The 25,328-nt window shown below is 30.8% G+C and overlaps 1 protein-coding gene across 1 annotated transcript in view; it reads left to right on the forward strand.

The window, feature by feature from the left end:
- The window catches only part of trh (PAS domain-containing protein trachealess), a 421,208-nt gene that overhangs the window by 382,581 nt on the left and 13,299 nt on the right, over positions 1-25,328 (forward strand). Inside the window, exons 6-9 of the mRNA XM_075372093.1 lie at positions 6,764-6,932; positions 12,716-12,837; positions 21,200-21,393; positions 22,441-22,547. Coding sequence (XP_075228208.1) covers positions 6,764-6,932; positions 12,716-12,837; positions 21,200-21,393; positions 22,441-22,547 — 592 coding nt within the window. The remainder of the gene's footprint in view (positions 1-6,763; positions 6,933-12,715; positions 12,838-21,199; positions 21,394-22,440; positions 22,548-25,328) is intronic.

Below are 25,328 nucleotides of genomic sequence, written 5' to 3' on the forward strand. Positions count from 1 at the left end.
GCGAAGCGTTCGGTCGACTGTTAATGAACGCGGAACCCACCGAGCAGAAAGCTTTTTCATATCGAAAACGTAGTGAACACGGTCTGTCGAGTTGTTTGCGATATCAGCAAGCTCGAATACTTTCAGTCCGCGATCGTTTAATACACGGCATTTGGATTTTTGTGACTATTTCGTCGGTCGTAGCGGTTTTTCTAGCGTCCCAAGCTTTCATCACTTTGAATTGATATTTTACCGCGTTAAATTCAGCAGTTTACCGTCGAAAACGAAGCGGAAGGATCCTTTAAAGTGAAATCTAACTTAAAATGGTTGTACGTCCTTGGAGTTTAACCTTTTAAAGTAAAATACTTTAAAATACGAACTCATTAGTTTTTCAGAAACTTTCGAAACGAGTTTGCTTTACTAGATCGCCACAAACAAGCTGTTAAACGTACGAATCTGAAAGGAATTAAACAGCACGCCATCTAAAGGATCATACTTGAAAAAATATCAGTCGTTTGGGTTATCTCTATATCAGGTAGTTACTGGGTTGCATACACTTGTATTGGAGGTCTTGCTTAATTTTTTAGCGATTTCATAAAAAAGAATTACGTTCTCAAATCAACTCCCGTATATATCTGTTTACGTATGCCGAAATTTTATTTTTCTCGAAGTACGCTGTTGATTTTTTTCTTTTCGTAGAAGAGTTCTTCTGACGGTTCCGTAGAACGTTTTGTAAGTTAACATCAGCGGTAGATTTTTTAAACAGAAAATTCCATCGCGTAAACGAACTGATGATATGTTAGTTTCTTTTTTGTCGTCGTCCCGTAGTAATGTGTAACGAATCTTAACATCAGAATAGCTTGATATCATTGCGGAAGCATTTTTGCACTAAAATTCAAGGAAGTGAATAGGAAAACTTAGGAAAAAATTACCGTACAAATTCTCGGATTTCAGAAAGTCACGTTCAGTAACAAACTCTTTACGTCGTTCGTTTCCGTTTCTGTTATTTTCATCTGTACCGGTGTTTTCACCTTAGCGTTTCTTGCAAACAGTTTTTCTTTTGACAGCTTTTGATCCATATATTAAATAGATAACAATAAATAAAAAATTAAAGACGTTAAAAAATTACTTAAATTAGAGTTTTTAAGTCGGAGCTAATTTTAGGGTCAATAAGTTTCTGAACGTAGTTATTAATTTTGCACCGTTAAAATTTAACAAAATGTAGTTTGAATTTTTGTCTTAATCCTTTTTTTATATAATTTTTTAACTTTAAATATCGATCTTCGTGGCGGAACGGTAGCGTTTCTGTCTTTGGTCTGGAGGATCTGAATTCAAGTCTTTGTAAGGGATCTCTCACATTCCGTTCGTTATCTCCTGTCGAAACAATCGTATAGAGTGCCAGCCTGAATAAACAGAATATATGTGGAGTTAATTGTTGTCGGGTCTTCTTTCTTTTAAAAAAAAATATAACATTCAATCATCTATTCGTAGTTCTCAGAGAACAGGTTGTAAATGCTTGTGTAAAAAAGTATATAAAATCAGCTGATAGTTCTCTCATTCGTGGACTTGAAAGCCAAAGCTCTTAAAATAATAAAAAACGCATATTTACGAGCCGTTTTATCTCATTAGGTTTATTTTATTCCTACTTAGACAAGATGTAAATTTACCGTAACGTTGAAATATCAAGAATATCTTATTTTTACTTTCTTGTACGAAGTAAAGGAAGTATTGCGATCGCGAAAAATTTCGGTTTTCTGATTTCAACGGAAATATACATTTTGACCATCCCTGAATCCATTTTGACTTGTTTCGCCGTGACATCTGTACGTACGCACGTATCTCGCTTAACTCAAAAACGATTAGCCGTAGAACGTTGAAATCGTGTATTTAGGACTGTTGTAACATCTAGATGTGCTCCTCCCCTTCTGATTGCAATCGACTGGACCAAGAGTGTATAAAAAAAGCCCAAAATCCAAACAATTTGGATTTTGTCCGCATCAAATTTTTTAAAATTATTTCCCTTTACCGTTTCGGTGCTGTTAATTAATCCAAAAGCGACCGAGTATGTTAGCTGTAATACAGATATTTATATACGATTAAAAGCGATTATAACTCGACAGACTCTATACGCGTACAGGCAAACGGCAGAGCAAAAGTAATTGTGAAAGGAATTCCGTGTTTCCGGTATGAATTGCACTGTTTCGCTTGTCTACAGAAGTTTATAACTTTTCATCTAAAGGTTCGCTTCCTAAGGAAACTAGCAAAATAACAGTGTACTTAGAATGTAATTTTTTTCAAAAAAAAAATTCTGTATTTAATATTTACTTGTCGGTTACGAACAAAATATAACAGGTTAAACTCTTCTAATTATTATTAATCGGTAATAAAATTGAATCGATTTAGTCGCCTCGGTAAATCTCAGTCGCTGACTTAACAAACCGTTCCCGGTTTGATTTCCCGCTTGCATTAAGAATGATTATTTCATTACCTATGAGCGATGAAAAGTTTGCCTGATTCATCTTTTTTGAAGTAGTTGAGTTTAATTAATTATGGATGCTGAATTATTAACAGATTAATTTAATAAATTAGAAATAAAATGTATCAATGTTCCACAAGTTATTACTTTATGAAGCCTGTAATATGGTAATTAGGCAATTTATGCTACGTAGCTGTTTAGATATTCATAGTCTTCACAAGAACATACACTATATCTGTATGTATATGTATAGTAAAGTTTATTTTCAAATTTATCGTAGTAATTTTTTTCTGAAGGTTTATTATGAATCGGTTACATGTTCTTTATATATATATATAAGCATCCTCTTGCGTCGCGACTTCGCCTGCGCTATATGGCTGCTTGCATTTCCCGTCGCGGTCAGGAGATATTTAGCCGGTCAGATATTTTCCCGTTTAGGCCAGGGGGTATTCTCCTTCGTTTATTAAACTCATTCCCGTGAGAATAATAACGATAAGCAAAAATTAAAGCCTGTTCATTTTATAATAACTATCAGTGTATTGTAATTTCTTCAGAGCAGCCTATAGTTTGGTCAGTACAGGACTCGCCAATCGGTTTTTAGATTTCCCGTCGCGGCTTCCTCGCAGAATACATAATCAGAATTACAAACGTAAATTACCTCGATCAAAACATTACCAAAACTCGTAAACTACCTCTGATTTTATTAATTGTGTAAAACAATCACTGAGAGCGTGGTGGCAAGGTGACTGGACGGCTACCGTTGATAATAAACTCAGACAGATTAAAGAATCTGTGTTACCATTGGACACCTCATACAGAAAAACTCGGCGTGAGGAAGTAGTCCTTTGTCGATTGCGGATAGGACACACGAGGATCACACACGATTACCTGATGATAAGAGGACAAGCACCCCTATGCGCACGATGCAACTGCCCCATGACTGTGCACCATATACTTGTGGATTGCATATGTTATGCGGCGTTGCGTCGTAAATTTAATCTACCCAGAAACATCCGTGGTGTCTTGTGCAATGATAATGAAATTTTAACCCGGTTGTTTTTATTTCTTCGAAGTGCTGGGTTAATGCAAAAAATTTAATATCGTTGCGTATATTTTTTAATGCTAGAAGAGTTTTTAAATAAGTTTCTTTTTTTGATTTGGTGAGTTTTTTATTTTTTTTTATTCTTTTTTTTTTTTTTTTTTTTTTATCCGATTAGGAGCCTTTTACACTCCTTATCGGAATTTGTTAAATTTTATATAGTTATTTTTTATTTATTTATTTTTTTTATTTTTAATATTTTAAAGACTGTCTGTGATATTAGTTGTAAGATTTTAGTAATGTTAGTTTTAAGTTTTATTTCAACTTTTTAATTTTTATTTTTAACCTAGTTTTAATTATATAATTTGTGTTAGTTCTAAGTTTTATTTCATTTTGTTGTTTTAGTTTTAAGTTTTATATTAGATCTTTTATGGTTTTTAGTTTTTTTTTAGTCTTTTGTTATCCAAGAATGGGCCCTTTACACCCATCTTGGACTTTGTAAAATTCTATTTACTCTTGATTTTATATTAGTTTTTATCTGTGATATTAGTCGTAAGTTTTATTCATCTTTTAGAATAGTCTTAAATCGTTTTATTTTTTATATAAAAAAAAAACTCCGGGCGATGATAACGCGCAAGCGTTTTTCGCCCCAAAAAAAAAAAAAAAAAAAAAAAAAACTCGTAAAGATCGATTTAATATCGGTAGCGTAAAACGGCAAGAATATAAAAACAATTTATGTTTTTTTACCCCTTAAAATATTAAATACAAAAACCCGAAAACGGTGTTTAGTTATTTATCTGAATAGAATTTTCCTATAAATTAAAAAGATAGTAAATTTAATTTTTACTCCGGCTCAACCTTTAAACGTGCACTTACCCGTAAGATGAAAGTCTACACAGATTTTGATCGATTTAGCTTCAGTAATTTTTTCCGGATGTTGATTATCACATGTTCTTTTATATATAAAAATTAATTAATGTAGTAATTCAATTTGATAACTGTAGATTATAAAGTTTATATTTAAACTAGCCTGACCCCGACGCGTTCATTTTCCGCATGGTTTTGTGAATATTAAATGTTTTTTAGATACCCATTAAAGAAACAAAAATTAATTCTTTTATATTCACTTTTACTTCATTATATTTCAATTGCCACGGGGACAGAAAAATAATGAGTTATAAGGATTAATTTTCGTTTCGTTTATGAAATCTAGATATTAAAACGCTTAACCCTCAAGGGGCGTAGGTCCTCGATCTACGGTTTAAAACTTTCCCTGGAATAACAGGAATATATCCTAAAAATTTGATAACGATTGTTCGGAAGGTTCTCGTACGATAAACAGACAGACAAACTTAGGCATTTAAATATAAGATAAACAAATTTAACAGTTATATTATGTAATGTAATAAATTTAATAATTAGATCCCTCTGATATAAACAAGTTTTCTATAAATTAAACTTTTTTATTTTTATTTATTATTATTAATTTTATTATTTGTGTAACAAGAAAATTTATCAACATTTAAACGAAGGGATGATGAGGGATTGTAAGCAAAACGCTTTTTTTCATTATATTATTAAATGAATAAATATAGAGTTATATTATATTATTTTAATATATAGAGTAATGTATGTTTTCCGTTGTGCATCGTAGATGTGAACTAGCACACAGAATTTGTGATATTTTACATAATTTTGAGGCCGAAATTAATTAATTCTCTATTCCTGAAATCTTGTAAACCTAAATATCATCATAAGATTTCACGCCATTTTTTACTTCCTCGATCGAATTTAGCGGCAACTACACACCGACGTCAGTCGGGAGTAATTTACATATTAAATCCAACAAATGTTGTATGCGTTACGATTTAAAGTGTATAGTTGAATATACATATTTATTTATGTTTTTATACGTTAAGTGTGTAGGTTTTTACATACGCATTTTGTTTTTGTTTTTTTTTTGTCTTCAGTCATTTGACTGGTTTGATGCAGCTCTCCAAGATTCCCTATCTAGTGCTAGTCGTTTCATTTCAGTTGTTTATTGCATTTTGTTTATTGTTTTTTAATTTTATATTTCTTCTCGTTTTACTTTGATCATCCGTACGGGGAGATCATTTAATGAATTTTGTCAGCAGCGATTTTTGGACAGTTGTGACCCAAAAGAATGTTGTTTCCGTTTAAAATAAGTTAACTGAAGAAATCTATTAAAAGGTAGAATCAACAGTGAACATTTTGTAGCAGAAACCTTTTAATATTTTACTAGCTTACTAATAATTATCGCTTCTCAATCATTAAGAGTAACATTATTTTGCAATCGAAACAGCCCCTTGGCGAGTGAACCTTTACAGTTTTAAAAATATCAATTTTTTTGATCGCGATTAAAAATTGTTTTTATTTTCTTGTACGAAGTAAATGAAGTATTGTAACCGCGAAATATTTCGGTTTTCAGATTTCAACGGAAATATCCATTTGACCATTCCTGAATCCATTTTGATTAGTTTCGGCGTGACGTCTGTACGTATGTTTGTATGTATCAAAGACATGCATAACTCAAAAACGATTTGCCGTAGGATGTTGAAATTTTGGATTTAGCACTGTTGTAACATCGAGTTGTGCACCCTTCCCCCCCTTTTGATTGCAACCAACTGAACAAAAGTGTCCATAAAAGCCCAAAATCCCCAAAAAAGTGGATTTTGGACTTTTTCTTATCTGCAGTAATAAGCCCTCATTGAGAGCTTTTCAACGATATATCATAGGTGGTACTTATCTTTATCGGTTCCAGAGTTATAGCCAAATAAAATTTTAGTTAATGAAATTTGGATCTTACTAAGGGAAAGAACATCTGTTCGAATCAAACTTCATCTCCTGTTTTTTTTTAACTTTTTTTTTCTTTTAATTTCAATCCATTGATTTATTAATGGATTGATCATTAATAATTAACCTCTGATTGTGAAAAAAAAAAATTACGATAAAAAAATCAGAAGTTATTAATGAAATAAAATTTTATGTACTTTTCATTTAAAAAGAAATGTGTGTATTTAATTTAATAGACGTACAAGGAAGTGTGTCGTGTCCGCATCAGATATTTTGAGGAAACCTTCACACTATAAGTGTTTTTCAGGGGTTTGTATTATTCACCATTTCTTTTTTATTGCATTATGTATTTGTCATAAGGAGGTTATATAAAAATTTTACAATGAAATTTTTTTGGCGGTTATAATATACTTTATTTATGTGATAAAAACAAATCTTTTTTTTCTGAATTATAGGTGGAAATGACGGGGAGTAGTGTATTCGATTATATCCACCATCAGGACCATTCTGAAATGGCTGAACAATTAGGTCTAGGATTATCCCAAGGGCAAAGTCTTGCTTCTCCTGGAAGCGCTGGATCAGAAGAAGGCACTAACTCTGCTACGGGCACTGCCAATCCTGATGGTAAGTAAAAAGAAAGAAAGCGATAGGTATTATTTATCTTACTTACGGTGAAACGCATAAAACTGAATAAAACACTCGTACAATATGTTTAACGGTCGAGGAACAGACGATGCCGATGTATGTTTTGTTTTGTTATTATTACGTTCAATGGATAAAGACGTTTATCGATACAAAATATTTTTATGAAGTTATAAATAACTCTTACCGATATTTTACTTTCTTTTTCTTTAACAGAAAAAGATAGGAAAATTTAAAAAAAATACATGCAATAATAAATCATTCGAGTTCACTTCTGCAGAGCGGAGTTTTATAAAATAAACTCCATTCTCCTCTTTACTGTTTTTTCGTTCGCCGCGACCTAAGTCGAACCCGTACTCTCCGCTATCTTTTCATCCGATTGTTCCACGATGCTGCTCTCTTTTCTATCTTTTCCTTTCATACCTCCGATATCCGATACCCATTTTCAACACCGATCCGTCTTCTCTCAACTTACTTCGGTATAGCCGATCGCGTCCAATACCGAGTTACATTTCGTGATTCTTACGGCTCCTTAAAAGCACAATTCGTTAAGTATTTATCACTGGCACAGTCTATTTCTTGCGGTCTCTTTACGACCTCTATATGCTATTTTTTTTGTATGCGGCTATTAACAAAATTTATTTTGTACGTATTTCTTTTTACGAGTCTATTACTTAAGTTTTTGAACAAAATTATGTAATCGTGTCTAGTTTAAGTGTAATTTTCGGAATCGTTTCTGCTAAAGAGTTTCTAAAGAGTCAAAGCATATCTAATTCAATTTAAACCTGACGTACCTTTTTTTCAATTAGTTTATTTTATCGACCTGAAACGAACGCGTATGTCTTAATACGTATATTTTTTAAAGATTTAAAGTCTGTTAAATTATTATTATTATTATATCCGAATAGGTAGTTTTGCGATTACATACCTACTGAAGGTTTTTAAAGACGAAATCGATGCAGGTTCGTGGAGTATCGTTTAAAGGACTGAAGTTGTACTTTTTTATATTGAATTTTATACGGATGTAGAATATTTATGTTTTCCTCGCGTTGTACGTAATGAAAAATTCATTAAATATGTACTAAGGTGTGCGAAGAAATTTTATTAATTTTGTAATACTCGCATTTGCGGATCGTGTCGACGAAAGCATGATAGTTAACGTTTTACCCGAAATGTTTTTATCAAATTTCTAGATAATTTAATTCGCCTAATTCTAATAATAAAATTATAATTCGCCTAAAATCTATATAGATCGTTTATCTTCCCGTCTACGATGATGCGGTCGAGTGAACCGTGGAATGATGCATTATATAATAGATTATTTCCGATTTAAACCTGATCCGAACCGCCGACACTTTTAGCATACACTGTACATCTTTATACAAGAAACTGTGTTTGATCGATGTACCGATATACGTATGAAATATATTGACAAAATTTATTTAAAGGAAAAAATTTAAATAATTTAAAGGAATATACCTTCTATCTGGGTTATAGCGTTAAGAATCTATTTTTCAGCCCGGATTATTTCCTCTGCCTCTGGGGATAGGTAAAATTAAACCTTAAGGAAGTCTAAACTTATTTTTAAATGCGTATAGTAAGTAGAAGAAACGCGATTTGTTATATTCGAGCTAGTCGAAGCAAAACCGTCGTATAATAGTCTTTTCCTCCCATATCCAAAAATGACTCGCCGATCAGTCGAGGAATTCTGGATACACGAGATGTTTGCCGAGCGAAGATCACGTTAAAACAAGTCTCTTTTTTCTCGACTAGATCGAGCTATAACTCATTCGCTTTTTCGTTCTCGATTCCTTTCTTCCCGACGATTCATTTTGATTTTTATTCGTACACTTTGCGGATCCGTGCCGAGAAAACGTGGATCTGCTATAACATTAGAATTTTTGTGGTTTTATGGACACGGCCCTGTCTACGGATCAATCTGAATACTACATTCTATCAAATGATTACAAATATCCGGCAATATGAGCCTTCGTGGAATAAAATAAACATATAACCTCTTTTACTGTGGACCACCTATACCGTAACCTACAAAAAATTAGTTTTCATTTACCAAATAACTTTTTTCAATAAAGAAAAACTATAAAAAAAATAAATTTTTATAAATTTCCTTAACAAAAGAAAATATTTTTGACGATCTAAGGTCGCTATTGTTACCTTAACAGATTAAACTTTAAATTTCTTATTTATACTAAAATTGAAAAAAAAAGGCGGCGGTATCAAAAAATATTCCTTTGAACTCTAGTCGATGTTTTCAAGTAAAGGTATATTAAATGTAATATGAAAGGATCGTTTAAAAAAAGAAGTAAAATAAAAAAGCTGTGAACCTTTACAAGACAAAAAGAAAGAACAAACTAACGCGTACGGAGCTCGTGGCTGCTGTTTTAGGATAACCATTTTTTTAAATAGTCAGGGGTTACACTCTACTGAATCTACTCATCAATTATTTCACACCTTTTTCAACGCTCACCGGCGTAGATTACATTTTTATTATTTTTTCTGTACACACTCGCTTCTTAAAATTATGATGACATGTATATAAAAAATTATTATTGAAAATCTTTGCGGCGTTGAAATCGATCTGCCCTATTTTTTTTTCTTTTTTTCTTTCTTATTGAAATGAATATTCATAATAACAGATGTCGAAGCAGGAAAATTGGGAGAAGAGTATTAGGCCGGTATTCAAGTGTAGTACTCAACAAAATAGTATAGATAATCGATTTTAAAAAATAAGCAAAGCGTACAATTTATCTTTTAGATATAAAAACGCACATATTTATTTACACTTATTTTATTCGAGTTAGATGCCATCGCCTGTAAAAATACTCATTCTAAATGAACCGGCACGTGATGTAGCGGTTAAAATTGATAATTAATAAAATTAAAATCTTTAATAATAATATTAGTTAAAGTTGATAATTAAAATCGGTAAATTTGATTCGCAGCGGGAAACTTTAAAAAAGGAATCGGTCTAGTATAGGATGACAGGTACCGGTGTACGCAGGTGTCTGATTGTAGACTGAATTTTTTGTTGTATTTGGACGGTAATTAAGAAAAATGAAAATATCGATGATGAAGTCAAAGACCCTTTGAAGGTCGTATAAATCGATTAAGAGAAAGTTAGACGTCGATGATAAAATATCGGAGCAAGTTCACGCTTTAATTACCTAGATATGACGTGACATTTGTCGACGATGACGATTTTTTTTAACCTAATTAGAAAAGAACGATATATGCAAATGTTAGTAGGATCACTGAAACTTTTTCCCGTTTAAATCACCTTTTCTTCAATGTAAATGATCTCTTGCATAATTGTAAAAATTATGGTGATTGCCGTTAAGGATAGACGTAGAGGACGGAAGGGGGATCCTGAGATAATAGCCGAAAGAAAGTGTTGTTTTCATTTCCGTACTGCTGCCTACATTTTTGCCGACCTTACAAATAATTTAAAATTTTATTTTTTACGGATATCGGATAACTCAGGTCGTTTATGCGCACCTTATAGCAAAAGAACAAGAAGAAACGAATCCTTTAAAAGCCACTGTAAAAATTTTCTGGTAAAATTTTACCATGTAAGCCGATTTCTGATGTTATAATCAGAAGTATAAATATATATACGTTATAATCAAAAGTATATAATACAAATATTTTTTCCGTAATTATTTTTGAAATAAAATATCGGTTAAAGTCGATTTGCATTTGTAATATCGATGTTTTTTTTTATACAATTCAGTCTTTAGACAGGAGCCACGGTCGATCGATTTGAAGTGACCGGTTAACCGCAGGAAGTCATGACTTCCAACATCATCCGGTCAAGGTCGCCGCCCATCCTTATTTTCTTCTTCGTTCCCATCTGCCACCCCGATCTATCACCTCCCGACCGTGACACCCTCTCTTGTTTCTATTCCCTTCGATCATCCTCATTACATACACGCTTATCTACGCACTGATACACACACACACACACTTGAAATTACCTGTACACGATTCGCTTGAATCTTCCTGTTCATTTAACATTATTTCTTTGAATACAGAATCACTGAAAATTATTTTTAAGAATAGAAGAAACGCCTCATTACATCTAGGAATTATCAACAATTATATTTTTTTTATACTGTAATTTTTTAATTGCTTTTGTTTTTTTTTTCTTTGTATTTATTTTGCTTGACGTAGTAGGTATATTGAATTCACAGATTAAAGTTAAAATTCAGACGTTAAAATATTCATTATTTTTACAATTTATGTCTATTATTTAAGTTAATGCAGTTTAAATTAAATGCAAGAAAACCTTTTGTGTGTCGCTTTGTTTATATAAATTTGTAAGAAATTCAGTTGATTTTAAAAAAAAAATTAATTCAGAGTATTATATTTGTTCTACAGCGTATAAAATTACCGGAGAAATTTTTTTTCTTTTTAAATTATAGTTACACGATCAAAATGATGATTCTTAATCTAATTCGTTTCCGATTAAAAATTTCCTACTTTCAAAATCTAATAATATTTATTATTTATTTAAAAACTTTATAACCTTCACGTGATGATCGGTTAATGGAACCCGTAGGCCGGCGCAATGTAGAACTAAAGAAAAGCGACTACGGTAAGTAAACGTAGTGCGATTTGTGTCGCTAGGGGCGCTGTGGATCTTCTTTGTTGCTCCGATGTCCCTGCTACTTTGAGATTATTAATTAGTAATTGAGGTTATGAATTACATTTGATTATAATTCTGATTTAAAATATGCATTTTTTTCAATCGCGTTCTAAGTATTTAAATCTAATTAACATTTGTGCTTAATTTTACTTTAATCGGTTAAAAAATAAATCTTGCGCACATAAAATGTAAGGTGTTACTATAATTTAATATCGAAGTGAAACTAGTAATTTTTTTTTTTTTTAATTTTGTAGTGAATGAAAAATGCTTAACCGGGTTTCGAACCTGGGACCTCCGCATGAAAGGTCGAGACGCTAACTCTCGCGCCACGGAGACCGGCATTTTCCTTGTAATTAAAACTTTCGATTGATTACCGCAGAGAAAGCATATTCGTACTATTTCGGCTCGGTTAGAAATATTTTTGTACGCTGGTCGATTGAAATTCTTCTAACTATCCCACCGGAGTGTAAAACCAAGTTTTTTTTACATTTCAATATAAAGTAAAGACTAGCAAAACTCAGTTTAATTAATTTTTTTCCCATTATTATCGTTAAAAAACCAAGAATGCAACGGTTTTTATATTGTATTTTGTTTTATTAAGTATTTATTATTAGTACAGTATGTATATTTATGATAATAGTACTTATAAATCTGAATGACCCCGATATAATTTGCCGAAATCGGTTGTCGGTAGTTACTCCTTTTGTTAACTCGTCTACTCTTGTCGTAATCACTTTATCATTTTTCTATCTCGAAACATAAACATAAACATAAAGGTAAGGTAAAATAAGGCGACGTATCTAACTGAACTGTAATTTTTTTTTACCGTTACCTTTTTTTAATATAAGTATATTAAAGGGGGTAATTAAAGTTATTAATTTAACTGTTTTTTGGCTTTGTTATTTATTTAAGTCGTAGGATGCTGAACGAAGCACTGTAAACTCCATTCTTGCAACCCGATATTAACAAAAATATTTCTAACATTTATATTTAGGTTTTAAAATACGATGTTAAATAAGTTAGTATACATTATATTTTTAGTTTGTTGCGATACCGTTATTAATCTTTTAAAATATTTGTTTTCTACGTCTTGTTACAGTTTCGTCGTTGATGTCGCTAACGAATACGTCAACGTACAAAGGTCTTGACAGAGCCTTCTGTATCCGTATGAAATCCACGTTGACCAAACGAGGTTGCCATTTCAAGTCCTCTGGTTACCGGGTAAGTACCTAAACATCACAGTTCTCGTTTTAAATAATCGGAACTTTGCTGTTTATCGGTACATAAGTGCAGTTTTTCTTTTAAAGATTCAATTTTAATTGAAAAAAGTAATTTTGAAATTTTATTAGAAAAATGTCTGTCCGTAATTTAAATACCTAATTTTATGATTATTCTTATATTAGTCAAATTTAACCGGCAATAGAGAAAAATGTTGATCGGCATGATTTAAGGGACCTGCCTCAGGCCAAAAAGCCTACGACAATGGGAAACTACTGTGCATCCTTATGTAAAATATCGCTCGTTTTTCTTTGTTTCATCTTTTTTTTTTTTACCGTTGTCAGCTTATTTTTTACGTAACAAATTTAAAAAAAAAAGTAATTACCATATCAGACAGTCGAGCACCATTTTTATAATCTATGAATAATAAAATCAGCGACATAATGGATGAAAATCCAGTCTACCGATCCGGCTGGACGTTATCTTAAGTATCGAGATACAAAATTAGAAAAGATGAGTTCTGATGCCCGTATTATTACCGCTGTTTCATATGTAGAGAGGTTAAATTTATAGTTATATCTCTGTTAGACGTGAAATAAATCGAATCGTGGCGGGCTCGTGTATTATTTCGATGTATCAATGAATGCTTCATAAGTATAATTCCCACTAACTGACGTATGAGAGGTTTTTCGTACATACAAAAACGACAAATATTATTTGCACATATATATTTTGAATTGTTATGTACGTAAAATTTTTAGGCTAAAAAAAATATGAAGATATCTGTAATCAAAATACAACGTATAAAGGAGCAATATTGTTATCGAACAACACCATTTAATGTTTTTTTCTCTAAAAATCCTCATCATTCAGAGATCTTAATTAATACAAAATTTTCCAAATGAAATAAAAGATTATAGTCATTTTTAATAGATGATTTTTAATGTTTTTATCATTTTTCATATGCTGCATTTCCATAACCTATGCACTAGCTTCAAGCTTATGTGGTGATATCAAGCAAAAAGAAAAGAAGTATATATATATACATACACACAATATAGACTGTAAGCTATTATACTCCAGTGTAGAGTATTAAAAAAATACAGGAAGTTTTAAATAGAAAAATCAAATTTAGATAATGTTCCTAATTTTTAGTTATTAATTATTGTATCATCCAACTGCATTTATTTTCTGTGTAATTTTGTCAAAATTGTCTACTTAAATTTTTTGTAATCCTTAAGAACTTTCATAATGGCTTTAAAAGTCTCAGGAACAATAATACTGAGACTGGAATTGGATACTGCTGAACTTGTTTGTGGTAGGACATTCCTATCGGTAATTACAAATTCCTGTCGTTATAATTACAAAATTCCTATCATTAATTTTGTATACCGATGGTATACAAAATTTTGTACAAGAAGAACTAGAAGGGGTATCTATAGGTATTTCTCCCCTTGAATTCAAAAATGTTAACAAAAGTTTTCTATCGCCCTTGGTTTTTAAGTTACACCCTGTTCGATGTTATTAACATTACAGAAATTGTGCAATTACATTATGGTATTATACATTTATAATATTTAAATAAAAAAATTTTAAGCGAAAAGAAATAAAAAATTTTTAGCGCAAATGAATAAAAAAATCGATTAAGCATTTAAAAATGATTAGTTTGTTCTGAAAGAAGGTCTGCAATGGCGTAGAACAATACAATAGTAATAACTGCTGGATGATGCAATCCTAAAATGAGTCAGAAGATGGCTTTCTTACAGACTTAGTTGTCATTGTTTATCAAAGTGATATCACAAGCAACATTTGTTTTGACTATGATGTCGTGAGTTACTGGTTCAAGCCACAGCCGGTCTGTATCGGTGTTCATTCTGTTGAGATCTGTACATCGTTTGTATTTATGTGCTGATGTTATAGTTCAGTGTAAACATTTCTCAGTTACGATGTATTCTAAATCTGTCATCTTTTGAACATAAGACGTGCAGTGAATACTTTTTGTCTTATTATTTTGTATTTTTGTGTGCATTCAGTTTAAATAAATACCAGATTTAACCATTTTTCTTCAAAAGGGAGTAGCCCACAGGTGAATAGTTCTATTTCAAATGAAAAGCTAGCGTACAGTTTCCATTTGTTTTTTTCTAAATTTTGTCTGTTTAAAGCGAGTTGATTCTTTGATCGTTAAAACAGGTTATTTAGTTTTATTTGAATGTTGGTACAAGCATAGTTATTGACTGTTAACTTCTGAATTTGTAATAGTTATCGGTACTGTTATTTGTAACAGTTAGACTGTTACCTTCTGTAATTTGTAATTTGGCTTGATGTTTTCAGGTAACCGAGTAAAACATATTACTACGCAGATTATTTTGTACATTTTCACTGTCTAACTTAGAATAATGATATTCATGTCGGGTCGGGTAGCTTGTATATTAGGAAAAAAGTTTGGAACATTTGGAAAGGCGAGATATTAAAAAGGGTTGTATCATGGCAGTTTTCTTTATATAAAAAAGAATGTGTATTGATGTTTTTTAATACATTAAAAAAGTAATACATCAGAACTATCAGAGAAAATAGGTATTTTTTATCTGTAATAAAAGATTTTCAGAAAAGAGTTAAAATCTACTTTTTCCATCCCATAAATAAGACAACAATTTTTCTAAACTTTTAATCTTTTAACTTACCAATATGAAAATTAAAAATAAATAAATAAAAAAGTCGGCAGAGGGCTACATAACTTTTCTGGTTTCACCCTTGAATAATCTTTTCCCATTAAAAAATTTGTTTTTAAATTAAAATATTTTCAAAATAACTTAGATCCCGTTCAATCCTTTCGACTGATAAATCCATGTAATTCACTGTAGTAATTACATATTTTTAAAGACAAAATTAAAAAAAAGAAGACTAATCTGAGGCCCGTTTTACCTCTTTTACCTATACTAATAAGACTCCATAATCTTAAAAAATAATATCCAATTATGATTCCCTTGTTAGGAAACATATTAATAAAATTTTGTGTTATTTAAAATCTTTTTAATGATACCAGAAGAAAACTAATAAAACGTGAATTATAGAAAAAAATTTCTTTTGTTAACAAAAATTTTGCCGTTTCTGAAAAAAAAATAAAAGCAGAAAGAAATATAATTAAAAATTTCATTAATGTTAAAAACATCACGTACTTTTTTTATTAATATAGTTGAAAGATAAATTAATCAAAGAAAAATAAAAAGTAGAAAATAAATAACTCATGCTGAATATGATTTACTCCTTGGTATAATAAATACCAGTATATATACTCTGTTCAATAATGGAGAATTTGTACGGAAATGGAAAAGAAAAATTTCATTAATCTACAGAATTATGATGAACACTATTTTTAGAAGAGGGTCACATGTAAAAGAATGATAGGTATAGATATAAGATACAGGAGGGTTAGGAAACTCATTTAATGCGATGAAAGTGATTAACCAGACCGAAAGGGGAAAAATAACTTAGGGACTTTCAGATGTATATAAAGTAAGAATGGAATTACAAAAGTAAGCTACAACCCTTGACGCCTGTTGTGACTTATTAAGTTCTTTCTCTGTCAGTGTAATACTCACTGTCAGCACTCAATACCCGGTTTATTGAGTAGATACTGATCTCCCAATATATATGTTTATGTGTATAAACTTCATCAACACAGATACACAAACTCATTTTTTCTCTCCTTTTAATCTACGTATGTACATGTGACGTGTATGTAATGTAACTATTAAATGTTATATTCTTTTTGCTTTAATAAATTTTGCATGGCATTGACCATTCTGTTAATTAACTATCATAAAATGTTGTTAGTTAATGGTGCATGCTACCTTATTATTTAACATAAGCGGTCTACCGGGATCAATCTAAATGGTTGCAGCGGTTTGTGTTATATCGTTACTTCCGTATCATTTAATTTACTCCCTCAGACATCCCAAGGTTGTACAGCCAACATTTCATAAAGGGAATCAGTCAGCATTTTAAATCTGAAACTGTTGATATATGAAAACTGAAATTTTTCACAATCACAATACTTCCTTTACTTCGTACAAGGAAGTAAAAGTTAAAAATGTTTACTTCTCATCGTGCTTATATTTATTAATAGTATTCTTTGCTAAAAATAATAGTCATTTAAGTTATTCTTTAAAAAATAGCAAATATCCGCCTTTATCAAACCAGAACACCAGATTGTTTTTGTTTAATGCAACATAATACTTCAGCTTACAAGAAAGGATCTTATGCTTTCATTTCCATTTTCAATAAATTACCAAACTATCTAAAGATTTATCCACCAGTTTATTTAAAACACTATTAAAAGATTAACTTTTACAAAGCAATATTGTTCTGTCAATAATTTTTTAAATAATACCGATAAAAAATAATCCTCAATTTCCTGCATCTTGTTTAACATGTTCATTAATACCTTCTGAATAGTGGATTACTTTTTATATTTAGTGTGCACATGAAATTACCTAATATTATTTCATGTGTGTATTTAAATAAAAATTAAGACTTCAATCGTATCAATTCTTACTTCCTTGTGTGAAGAAAAGAAAGTATTGTGATCGCAAAAAATTTTGATTTTCAGATTTCAACAGAAATATCCATTTTGACCATCCCTGAATCCCTTTTGACTAGTTTTGATATACATATGTATGTATCTCGCACAACTCAAAAACGATTAGCCATAGGATGTTGAAATTTTGGATTTAGGACTGTTGTAACACCTAGTTGTGCACCTCCTCTTTTGATTGCAATCAACTGAACTAAAAGTGTTCAAAAAACCTCAAAATCCAAAAAAAAATGTATTTTGGACTTTTTATTAACTGTAGTAATAAGCCCCCATTAAGTGCTTTTTAACGATATATCATAAGCGGTACTTATTTTTATCGGTTCCAGAGTTGTAGTCAAATAAAATTTTAATTAATAAAATATTTGGATCTTAGAAGGGGAAGGCACATCGGTTCGAATCAGACTTCATGCCCTTTTTTTTAACTTATTTTTTTAATTTAATAACCTCTGATAATTTATTAACCTCTGATTGTAAAAAAGTTTTACGATGTATAATAATTTAATATAACAAAAAAAAATATGAAAAAATGTTAGAATTTATTAATGAAATAAAATTTTATGTATTTTTCATTAAAAAAAAAAATGTGTATATGTAATTTAACAGGTGCACAAGGAAGTTATGTGGTGGCCATATCAGATGTTTTATTTTATACATTATTGTACGTTCTGTAGTGCTGATCTGGTCAGGGGTTTACTACAGTTTTCCTTGGTCTGTCTAGGCAGATGCTGGGGCATTTGCCCAAAGACTTATATCCTACATCCCTATAACAAGATATCCCTTATATCGCTATAATAACATATCGTATTTCTGTGTGATCTCCTTTATAATGTATTATTATTTGCCAATAATAATAAATGATTTATTTTTTTAATACTCGTGTATTATAAAGATATTGTTTTGAAATTTACTTTCTATTCTGTAAATAATAAACCAAATATATATTCATATTTATGTCACCCAATATTGTTACAATTCTCAGTTTGAAGGCTGCATGAAAAATTGTTTAGTTTCACATATTAGAAACTAACATATAGGCTAACTGAATTATAACTTAGAAAAAAATAGATGTAGAACCATAGAACCATTATAAAATAAAATAGATGTAGAACCATTAGTCTGTAAAAAATGCTATTTACTACCTTACTAGGACCTAGCACTGTTATTAATGCATCCATCTTAAAGAAAATGATTAATTATGAATTAACATTTATTTTTACATTGTTATTATTAATGATGCCTTGAACCTAAGGTTAAAAAACCTCTTCAAAAAGTTGAATAATTTACTAGATCTAGTTGTGTTTATTTAATTTATTTTTCCAAATTTAACATATATGTAAATTTCATATTGCTTGAGTGCATTGAGATCTCAATTATTGCGGGCTTTGTATAAATTATGCACATTCTAATTAATGTTTGTGTATGTATGTATGTATGTATATAATATTCCCTTAACAGGATATATATACCCTACTGAGGTAATATACTATAATATATCACGGTGGTATATTGCAGAACAAATTATTCTACAATAAGTTGCACTAAACTAATACTACATTAACAGACTGGACACATATAATATAATACAACATAGGAACTGTACGTAATGACATAATGGATTTTTGTAATCACCTCAAAGAAATAGGATGGGATTTAAAAATTAAAATTTTAAATCTCCACAAAAACACTATATTAAATAAACAAACAATATCAGCTTATACCATTGGGTTACTGATGAGGTTTTTTTTATAACTAAGAGTAACATTAATAACAATGCTACTGGATACTCTATCTAAAAATATTCTGATAATTAACTCTGATGCCTTTCAGAGCTGAAGAACTACCATAATTTATAATTAAATTATTTAATATTTATATTCAGTTTATTACTATGTAATTCATTTAGTTTTAGTTTTAATTTAATCAGATAAATGCAAAAAGTATTTATAAACTGATCGGTTAACAAGCCCATGTGAGTGTAAATTATGTACTACTCGTTAACATGAATTTTCTCTACAATCAACTGTATTCAAAGTAGTTATGGAAGTAATCGAAATATATATTTCCATTTCACCTCTGCACCCTGAGCGATAATTTACGATGATCATTACTGCACGTAGTGTACACTTTATTTATTATATAAAGTATACATTTTCTGCTAAAATTGTTAATAAAACATTAGACGATCGAAATGAAATGAAATTAAGAATTGAGGTTATTTCATCTCTTTAACTCTGAAATATGAAGAGGTTGATGGAACTACCTTTTGTAGTGTTTGTTAAACCTATTAAAATACTGTATGTTATATAAAAATGTTGTGATTTATGGTCGCTACCGCTGAGTTAATTTATTCCCTTTTTCATTCCCAATATGTCTCTCACTGTTTCCTGATTGTCTCAGCAGCTTTCTGACATTAAAGAATGGATTTATAATATATTGGCTGCTACCTTTGGATGTAATAATGTGTTTATGTATGTGTGTCAGTAGGAAAAGTAACCAACACTAAAATCACAACTAACAAATGATCCCTTCCATCATGTCACTTGCTGTACGTTCATGTTCATGTAATTGAACATTACAATAAACTCGGTAGCATTGCTACTGTAAAACTAATATTTTTTAGTCCACAAGGAGTGATGAACAACACCATGATATCAAATCTCCTTCTTAGGCTTCATTGATCAGCGAAAACTTACAATTTTGATTTTCTTGGAAATTAGAAAAAAAAAGCAAAAGAATAAGGATAATTCCAATACACCAAATAATCTACATTACAATGTTATAGGTAATCTATATTATGTACAATGTGGATGTTAACTGTTGCATTTATGTTTTTATACATACATATACATATACTGTTGCATTTATTTATATTTATATACAAATATACACAACATATATATATATATATATATATTTTTTTTTTCTTGTTTCTGGATCTTTTCCTTTTTTTATTTAGTCCCCAGAACTACTGTAAGGTATTACTTCAGAGGATGAATGAGGATGATATGTATCAGCGTAAATGAAGCGTAGTCTTGTATAGTCTCAGTTGACCATCCCTGAGTTGTGTGGTTAATTGAAACTCAACCACCAAAAAACACGGGTATCCACTATTTTTGCCGGCCTCCATGGCGTGAGTGGTAGCATCTCGACCTTTCAACTGGAGGTCCTGGGTTTTAATCCCAGTCAGGCATGGCATTTTTACACACGCTACAAATCATTCATCTCATCCTTTTAAGTAATTCTTAGCGGTGGTCCCAGAGGTTAAACAAACAAAAAAAAAGTATCCACGGTCTAATATTCAAATCCATATAAAACTGTTTCTGGATCTAGGATATAGCGAGTGAACTGATCATAGAAACTGAACTATCTGTCGTAACACAATGTAAAAGCAGGCCAATATATTGTCTTGGTTAAGTGCTCAAGGTGAAACTAAGATGTAGGTATCTGTGTCAGCAACACTGATCAACAGAGGTGGTTCTGTTCATTAATTCACAATTCTACTTAAAAATCACTCCACGGTTATCTTATAACCATGGAGGTTTGGAAGAAATTGTATTTTTAGAATGAAATCTTTTATGAAAATAAATTTTTGTTCAAAGTTTAAAAATATTCATGATCAAAATACTTTTTCCTTTTTGAGAAATGAAAAAACTCTCAAGTTAAAATATTCCATTATTTTTAGATTAGATTTTTTAAGAAATATAATAAAATGGTTATTTTTATGAAAATAAAATTTAATGATTTATCTTTTTTTTCTCTTTTTTTTTGCAGGTTGTCTTAGTACTTTGCAGATTAAGGCCACAATACACATTTTCACATAGTAGAAAAACATCACCACCACTTCTAGGAATGGTCTCATTAGCTATAGCACTTCCTCCTCCTAGTGTCCATGAAATTCGATTAGAATCAGATATGTTTGTTATGAGGATCAACTTTGACTTCAGGATAGCACATTGCGAACCTAGGTACTGTGACAGGTATCGCTGGAAAAAAATTTTGAAGTAAAAATATTTACTCATTTTTTTACCAGAATTTTTTGTTTATTTTAAGATTGTTATAAGTAAACTTAAAAGATTTTTATTAGTTTATAAGTTTATTTTTTTATACTTCTGTTTTGCTCGCCTAAATTCATTTTAATGAACTCTGTAAGCTTTTTATATCTTCTGTAGCCTGTTGTTATATATTTCATTCTGGAAACATTTATTTCATTTTTATTACAGTAAATGCAATATTTTGAAAACTGATACCTGATGTTTAATTTTTTATGTAGTGCATTAATTTTCTTTTAATTTTTGGATAGTATGTAGACCTAGAAGATTATCAAATTTATATCAAGAAACTGCTTCAAAGATTTTGAAAATCAGTGATTCTGAAAACCTGTGATTCAGAAAAAGGTCCATTTAGTAAGTTGAATCGTGATGGCTGAAGCAAGCAGGCATCCACCTTATTAGAATGGCTGCAAAAAAGAGCCATTTGGTAAGCTTTTATACCTGAGAGTCAAGAAGTTGGTCAAGGAGTTTAAACTTTGAATGGTTCTTTAAAGAACTTTTTTGCTTACCATAGGCAGCCAGAGGTAGTAGCCCAACCAGGACAGTCAGAGCTCTGAGTAGGTGACTGATCTTTGCCTTGAGTGTCTTTCCCTTTCCTTATTCTTTTCAGAATGTCATCTGGGTCTCTCTGTCTATGGAATTCTGGTTTGATCCTGCAAGAATGCTTTTTGTATCGTTACCAGACTGCACGGTGATAGGAGGCTCCCCCATTAATGACATTAATGAATATTATGTGTAAGATTCAGTTGTGAATACAGTACATGAAATATTAAAACGTTTTAAAATATGCATAACTTTTGATATTTTTATATACTAGCCATAACTGTTAGTATCTGGTTTGTCTTGTAATCATAATACAGTAAAAAATAAAAAATTGTGTGTGTGTGTATGTCTAATAATAATAATATAAAATTTTAATATTTTTTTATCGATGCTTTTAATAATCTCTTATTTACTTTTCAGAGTTGCTGATCTATTAGATTACACAGCTGATGAACTTATGGGTATGAATTTGTACACTCTTTGCCATGGTGAAGATGCTAATAAATTACGAAAATGCCATGTTGATTGTAAGTAATATTGATGTAATCATAAGTACACTTTAATTATAGGTAATATTTATAATAACTAATGAACAATTAATTTGTTGTATTACTTTAATATGTGTGGGATATAATCAGCATACCACACATGTGTTATATTGTGTCCAAATTTAAGAAAAGGTTATCATAAAAACAGTTGTTTGCTATATTGTGTCCCGTATAAAATAATTATTTTGAAATTGTCATTGTTTATTGTTTTTTAATAGCCAGATCAATAAAATAAGTGGAAGAAAAAATCATATTTTACTTCCTTACATAAACTCAAAATACCTTCACCTTAAGTCTGATTAGAGAAATCAAAAATTATATGTAACTATTCTTCTACTGGAAAATGATTCATAAAGCACCATTACAAAACAAAAAAGAATATAATAGTTAGTTGCATTAGATCATCTATTTTGATATTTTACATGGCTTACACAGATAAAGAATGCGATGTATAAGATGGTATATCTTATAGCAAACTAGGTATTTCTCTGAGAACATTGATGTTTACCACACGGCTAGACCCTGTGGTAAGTAGAATGAAGATATCATTTTTAGAGCTAACTATCAGTAACTAGAGATGCCGATGTGGAGCAATATATTACAGTGAAGAAGGAAACCACATCACTCCTTACTTTCTCTTATCTACTTGTTGATCTTGAAAATTGCCTTGTTATTTCTGGAAAAGAATTGTCTCATGCCAGGTCACCTAAAACTGTTTAGGGAATTTAAGAAACAGTAAATGTAACTCATCATGACCATTAGGCTTTTTAAAGAAAAAGAAATTGGTATTCAGTGTTAAAAGAAAAATATTTTCGACAAATTTTTTTATGTAAGTGCAAATTTTTATTGCAACACGTTAAATTGTCTAGAATGAAAAAAAAATTGTTCATTAACATATGATTCCTGATAAAATCTGATTCAGATAAGTATATTTAATAATAATAGTAGAAAATAATTTTTGCCTACAGAAATATGCACCACCTCTATTTAGCATTTCTCTTCAGAAAAAAAAACAGTTTCTCTTGATTAACTTGTTATGAAGCCCAAATAATCTTTGTTCACTAATTTTATTATTAAAAGAACATTTTAGTTTATAAAAAACAAAACATAAAATATATTGTGCTCATTGTGCAGTAAACAATCTTCGCTGTAGCTGCAGAGTGTTTATGTACTTATGTAGGGACAGTAAAATATATAATTCAGATAATATTAAAATGCTTTATTTAAGATTTTTGTTAGCAAAACTTAATAAGTTTATTTAAAAAATCATTTTGATATAAATATTTAAACATCAAAGTCATTCCAGCTATATAAATAGATTTGAGAGAATGAACACTGAATCTTTATACAGGTATATGTTATCAGTTTTTTTTTTGTTTTTTCAGGGCGGAAAACACTTTCGTGTTATCATTGCCCGAGTATGACATTTGTTCTATAAAAACTGGAAAATTAAAAATTAATTAAAAAACTAAAAACCCTGGCATGCAAAAATACATCTTCAAAGTAAAACGCCTGTTATGCCTGTTAAAAGTGAAATAACAACACAAAGATAAACCCACATTATATATCTTGAAAAAAAAATTGTATTCTGCATTACAGCAAATGGCATGAATATTTGGAACACACTACAGTAATGTATTTTTTGAATATAAATGGACGGCTCTAAGAAAATCGTAAAATAGAAGATAACAATAAATACTTCACTATCCCCCAAGAATTAGTTGTGTGTTAGCCCCTAGTTTAAACTTGCGACGCAATGGTGCATAACACATACAATCCACAAGGATGTGGTGCACTGTCAGTCGGCAGTCGCAGCAAGCACAAATTGGTGCATCTGAATCACCAGATATCCATGAGTGAGCCTACTATGCCCTATTCACAAATGGCAGATAATAACCTCCTCTTGACGACTATTTCTGCATGAGGAGCTCCACAATAAAACAGTGTTTTTTCTTGAGTGAAGTTTATTGTTCATGGTGTCATCCCACTCACTTTACCACACATCATGAACTACCCTTTTCAGGAAACAGACAACATCGTTAGAAGCAACACAACTAGTAAAAGAAGGCTGAAAACAAACTTCTTTTGCCACACTGTTTGGGCGCTCATTGCCTGAAATTTCTATATGGCTGGGGATTCAGCAAAAGCTCACTGATGTATTATACCTACTCATTTGCGAAATGACAGTGCATCTCACAGACAACAGGGTGGCTAGAGTACATGTCATTAATCGCCTTTAGGGCACTCATGGAATCTGAACAAACAAGAACATGCTGCTTTTTTGGGATAATTATATATAAAGCCTTATTAATGGCATACAGTTCTGCAACGAAAATATTGGTGGTGTTGGGAAGGCCAAACGTGTATTCTGTTGCCAACAACAAAGCCTCAACCAACAGAATTAAGGTTTCTAGAACCATTCGTATAAACTGTAACATTAGGAATCATGCTATTTTTAATATTATACAATTCATTTTGTAAGAGAACTGGATTTGTGTTCTGTTTGTTATACTGACGATGATCAAAGCAGTAATTAACATGAGTATGCTGCGAAGGAGAGTAATAACATGGAGCAACAGTAAAGACTGGTGGTAATTGTATATTTAGAGCTGAGAAAAGGCATTGAGCCCTGAAGCCTAGCGGAGCAGTAGATATCAGCTGTTCCTGGTATTGATTAACATGCTGATTCGAGAATATATCAAAGGTTGGGTGAGTTGGTTGTACTTTAATGCAAGCCACATAGGAGCATATCATTTGCTT

The sequence above is a fragment of the Lycorma delicatula genome, chromosome 7, assembly GCF_047948215.1.
Source record: "Lycorma delicatula isolate Av1 chromosome 7, ASM4794821v1, whole genome shotgun sequence".
NCBI classification, from domain to species: domain Eukaryota; kingdom Metazoa; phylum Arthropoda; class Insecta; order Hemiptera; family Fulgoridae; genus Lycorma; species Lycorma delicatula.